Source organism: Benincasa hispida, chromosome 4 (genome assembly GCF_027475165.1).
Source record: "Benincasa hispida cultivar pf3 chromosome 4, pf3_genome.v1.1, whole genome shotgun sequence".
Classification (NCBI taxonomy): domain Eukaryota; kingdom Viridiplantae; phylum Streptophyta; class Magnoliopsida; order Cucurbitales; family Cucurbitaceae; genus Benincasa; species Benincasa hispida.
In genome coordinates, this window is record NC_143481.1 from 26,948,603 (window position 1) to 26,954,402 (window position 5,800).

At 30.5% G+C, this 5,800-nt stretch overlaps 1 protein-coding gene across 1 annotated transcript; it reads right to left on the minus strand.

Annotated features, from left to right (window-relative positions):
• Positions 1-4,145: 4,145 nt before the first annotated feature.
• On the minus strand, positions 4,146-5,468 carry LOC120075045 (KID-containing protein 1-like). The gene is made up of 2 exons (XM_039028195.2): positions 4,878-5,468; positions 4,146-4,699 (listed from the first exon to the last, which is right to left on the minus strand). The coding sequence occupies exons 1-2, from the start codon at positions 5,174-5,176 to the stop codon at positions 4,306-4,308; spliced, it is 693 nt and encodes a 230-aa protein (XP_038884123.1). The 5' UTR covers positions 5,177-5,468; the 3' UTR covers positions 4,146-4,305.
• Positions 5,469-5,800: the final 332 nt, after the last annotated feature.

Sequence of the window (5,800 nt, forward strand, 5' to 3'; positions counted from 1 at the left end):
GATCATTTAGCTACAGCAAACACTAGACTATCGCGCAGCACTTCATCGCATCACTTAGCGCACGCCGCAGCTAAACGATCGTGTAGTGCCATCGTTTAGAAAATCCAATGTATCGTTTAGTTCCCATGCCACGATCGCTTAGCTCTACATCTAAACGATCGCTCAGCGCTATCGCGTAGCACTTCATGACATCGCGTGCATCGCAGCTAAACGATCGTATAGTGTCATCGTTTAGAAAACTCAACGTATCGTTTAGTTCCCACCGATCATAGCTAAGCGATCGTTTAGTACTAGGCGATGGTACTAAGCGATCGTTTAGTCCCAATACCCGCCCCCTCTCCGCGCGCCCCCTCTCTACCAGGTGCCCTCCCCCTACCCAATCCCAATAATTGCTCAGTTTCGGTGAATATTCGTATAACTTTTCTTCATATTGCTATACGATTGTCTAACTATTTTTCATTTTTTATATATAAAATATCATTCTGGAAATAATTTGGTGAAGAGAACTTTTTGTGGGGTTGTAAATAAATTAAATTTGGTGGAGGAATTTTTAGTGTTGAAATGTGAAAAATAATTTTTTGTCAATTATTTTTGGATAAAATAATTTTTTTGAATAAATTTTTGAGGTGGAGAATTTTTTGTGAATTAATTTGGTAGGATGGTTGTTGAAGTTAAAAGTGAGAATTTAGTAAGAAGCATAAGAGTAATTGTACAATCAATATTTTTCATGCTTACATCATTTTCATCATCAAGGGATTAAAAAAATTTGTCTTTCAAAAATAGGTCAGAAATACAAAATCATACTCCAAATAAGTCATTTTTGTCAATTTTTCGTATTCTGATTCCAAGATTGGAGACTAAGAAAATAAAATGGGCAAACCCTAGGAATTGAACATGAGTTAATGCTAGAAATCGCTGAAGTCATGGGCCTTTTGGGCCTGAAGAATGGGCCTGCTATTTGGTTGAAATACCATAGGCTTCCTGGGCCCAAAGAATTTTATGATGGTAAAATTAGGCTATAAAATAATTTATAGGAAAATTAGCAAAGGTGTCCTTATTTATATTGTTAAAAAAAATTAGTCATAGAAAGGTTTAATTCATAGCTTAGCTCAACGGTAATTAGTATCCACTCTCCTTACCTAAAAGAAAAACTATTTTAGTTTATGTTATTTTTGGATTGGTCTAATTTAGTCATTGTGATTTTAACCGTCGTTTGTTTCTTTTGTTATTTTGACACGTTTAGCTTTTATCCATTTCAAATGTTGTAATATCATCACATATTTTTTTGTCTACATATTTTCAAAAACCAAGAATTAAGTATTTTGATTCATTTTTGTCTCACATTTCAATCGCAATTTCAACCTGCAATATATTCACTAAAACTTTTTAACATGGCATTATAACTTTATAACTGGGGATTTTCATTGTGTATAAAATCTATGTCAAGATTTTGTAAACATGGACTAGAGATTAAAATATATCAAAATTAAAAGTATAAAGAGACTAAAGAGAATATTTTTAATATTTATAGACTAAAATAGACAAAAACTTAAAAGTGTATGAAAAAAAATTAAACAAATACTAAAATTGGGTGGTTTTTTTTTATATGCATGAATATATAATAATTATGAAGTTACTATTCAACTAACTATCCAACACTTTATTTCTCATTTTGCTCCTTTTCTAATTCTTATTTTGCCTAAATTCATTTTTTAATTTATAAGAGATCATTTAATATTGGCATATTACATATATTTAATTTTTGAAAGAAAGTTAATAGGCTATATTTACTTTCTATTCTTTTAACTTCGGTAAAAGTAACGCACTTTCCATTAAATATAGTTTACCTCTTATGTGTAGGAGTGAGTATGGTAGATCGAAAAATCGATCCAATCGACTCAAACCGGCCGAAATCAAGTCGGACGATCGGAAATTGACAAACTTCGGTTAGTGTCGATTTATGTTTTTTGAACTGATGTGAAAGTCGATCGGTTAGACCCGACCCGACCGATTTAGTATTTAAAAAGAAACTAAATATTTTATTTTTAATATTTATACGTTGTCAAATCAAATCATATCAATATTTTATTTTTAATACCTCTATTCCATAACCATAAGTATTAAATGTGAAATGGCATCCTCAATTCTGAATTACTATCACAAATTAAGAGAGAAAACTAAACATGATTGATAAAGAAGAAAAATGAATACTTTTGATAATTAATTTAATTTATATTAAAAAATTGCTATTTATAATTATAATGATTTATAACTAAATATAACTTTTACCTAATAGCAAATAGTACTAACTACTAAGTAGTAAAATGTAAATAATTAATTATTAAATATAGAAATTTTTTTAAGAATATTATTTGGGGGGGGGGGGGGGGAAGAAAACAGCAAACTAGTCGATCAAATCGACAAGACCGATCGTGTTTCTGCTCAATCGACGGTCGGATCGGTTTGGTCAGATTCATAATCGATTCTTCTCGATTCGACATCGATCTGGTCGGAAAACCGACCCCGACCGGCTGATGATTGCCCCTACTTACGTGATAACCTATTTTTAATAAAGTTTTTAAGCAAGATGTTTATGACCTAATATATAAATATCCAAAATATTACCAGATATAGTTAAATCTATCTATATCTCTCGATTCTCATATTAAAAATGAGAAGAATCTTGATCTATATTAAATAATAAAATGTAAATATACCAATAAATCTATATTAATACGTGACGTTTGACAAAATAATGTAGTTGATTGATGATTTTTTAAGACTCTTTAAACTTGTTCTAAATTATATAGATGATTAATAGGAAATCTATCTTACTTTTGTTTAATTTATTTAGAGTAATAATTCTAATAATTAACCATTCTAATAATTAATTTTTTTTTTTTTGTACCATATGACACTCTTAGCTTACCAAAAAAAAAAAAAAAAACTTTCTTGAATCACTTAAGACCAATATCATCAACCATCCACATCATTTGGTTGACTAATGTGTAATAGTTATTAACAAACATTCATAGGGAAAAAACAAACCAAAAAATTGTCACCAAAGTCATTGCCTCAACTAATTTAGGACATGAGTTTATATTTATTCCTTTCTCCCCCCTACTAACAAACATAATTACAAATCCCCCACATTTTCAAACATCAATTTGTTAAAACACCCACATCCATCATTGACTTAATTTTCATGGTGAAATGATCTTCATCTTATCTTCTTATACCAATTTTTTAAATTAGGTACCAAATTATAAAAAGAACATTAGTAAAAAAAAAAAAAAAAATCTGATGATGGATTGGATTTTACTCAGATTGAAGTTGATTACCCTTTGAAATAAATTCTTTTGAATTTTATATATATTTAATGAATAATTAACTATCTTTTCAATGGGGTTAATTTAGAAATAATCTAATTAATTAAAATATATACTTTTAACAAAACAATCAAAAGTTTGAACTCTACACACTATAGGTTGAATTAGAGATGGAAAAATCTTCAAGGACTCAACAATGACCTGAAAATAGTAAGCAAAAATTAAAAGAAGTTCATTCAATTTTGGATAAATTACAAAAACCACCCTTAAAATATGGTGTTAGTTGTATCTTCGAACTTTCAATAGTAAAAATTGAGCCCTCAAATTATACAAGTGAATCCTCCAACTTATAATAATTGTAGAAATTAGACATCCAAATGATAAAAACTTATTTGAAGTTCAATGTTTATCCTTTATCGTGGAGTTTCAATCACTATTAAAAATTTGACAGTTGAAATTATGACTACCATCATATTTGAGGGTGATCTTAAAAATGGGATGAATTATAAATTTTCTCTTAGGTTTCTTAGTTTTTTCAATAATTTTTTGTCTAACAGATCATGTCCGGTGAAGTTATCATAAATCAATATTAACATTAGTTAGTAATAAGCATATAATTAAAATTTTACAAAATTTAAAGGAGTAAATTTAAACTTTTTAAATACTGGGACTAAATTGAAAAAAAATATATCTAAACATTAAAGACGATTAAATACTTGGTTAAAAATATCATATTCTTCTCGTATTTTTTGGTTGATCCAAAAAATCCCTCTTACTCAACCCATCTACCCTAATTTTCCCTAAACAAATTTGCAATTAAAAAAAAAACATTTTATTTACGATGGATAGGTGTGTACACACATATTAAGAGAAAATAAAATCAAAGTGAAAAAGAAAATAGAAGGAGAAGAAACAAATATATTTAATCCAAAAACAAAAAAGAAAAAAGAAGGGTAAAGGCTATGGATTACTGTTGTCAATCAAGACCATGGTGCTGCTGTTGCAGATCCGCCATAGAAAAGCTTCTTGACTTGAAGCTCATCGATTTCCTCTCATGAAAATCTGTAACTCTTTTTCCTTTCGGTTCTTCGTCTTCCTCGGAAGAATATGGAGCACGTGATTCTTCTTCTTCTTCTTCTTCTTCTTCATCGTCGTCATCGTATTCTTCTCTCAGCGCTAACAGAGGCATCGACTTAGGGTTTGGCCATGTGTAGAACGACGACGATTTCTTGGCCAATTTCGTCGCAATCAGAACTCGTCTTCTCTTATTGAATGAATTTTCAGGTTTCTCAATATCTTTCACTGATTTCGCCTCTGCTAGGTTCACAAACGATTTCGATTTTCCAGAAAAATGATTCGATAAGCCTCTCCTGATTTAAAATTTTCAACAAATCTCAAATTGAGACCAGCAGATTGAAGATAGATAACACGATTTCTTTAAACAGTTTTTTAATCGAATCCATTCATTGAGTTTATCTCCATCAATTAAACGATTAAACAACAGATAAACACAAAAAAGTTCAGGAAAAAACATCAAAACTAACTTACTTAATCGGAAGAGACTCTTCCAACGATCCAAGAGAGACGAATCCTGCATTTAATTTACTCCGAACTTCCTCACGATCTCCTCCAGTGGATGAAACGCTCTCGTTGTCGCTATCATCATCAGGAACTCCGATCGACGAAGAGGAATCAGAACGGTAATCGATTTCATCCTCCTCCGGAGCTTTACCGGAAACGAAAGTTCTGAAATCAAGGCGATGCTCGAGCGGCGGCGGCGGAGGAGGAGGAGGAGAAGTGGCGGTCCGATCTCTGAGGAAAGAGGGAGGAGGGAAGAGGACCTCCATGATGGGGCAGAATGAGAATCGGACGGAGGAGGAAGTGGCGGAGAGGGGTTCTTCTAGGGATCGCCGGTAGAAGCTTCGTTGTCATGAAACGGTGGGTGAAAGAGATAGTGATGGCCTTAACAGAGAGAGAGATGAACAGAGTGGAATAGAAAAAATCTATCCATAAAAGAAAGAGCTGCAAAAAAGGAAGCAACTGATTTTTTGTTTTTGTTTTTCTTTTTAAAAAAACAAAATTGGAAAATTTTGGACAAGTTTTATCCAAATTATGGAAACAAATACTATTGGTCTATTCCTAAAAAGAAAAATATGTATAATAATAAATAACAAAACTAAAGACACTATTGGTCTAAATTTTAAACTTATTTCTTGTTCTTGTGAGTGGAATTGCAAATTTCGAGATTATTTTTTTTTTCAAATTAGTGCAAAATATGTTTGTAATAATTTAAAATTAATTTTAATAGTATAAAAATTGTGTTTAAAAATATTAAATTGATTTTAAATTATTAAATGAAAATCGAAACTAATTATTTTAAATACCCTTTCACATGTAATATTTAATTTGATTATTCGATTTTCACTGGGTTTTTTAATTTTAAAAATTATATAATAAAATTTATGATTATT

Coding starts and splice junctions, on each gene's coding strand:
- LOC120075045 (XM_039028195.2), bottom strand. CDS start 5,176: ATGGAGGTCCTCTTCCCTCCTCCCTCTTTCCTCAGAGATCGGACCGCC. Junction 4,700..4,877: donor GAAGAGTCTCTTCCGATTAA/GTAAGTTAGTTT, acceptor ATTTTAAATCAG/GAGAGGCTTATCGAATCATT.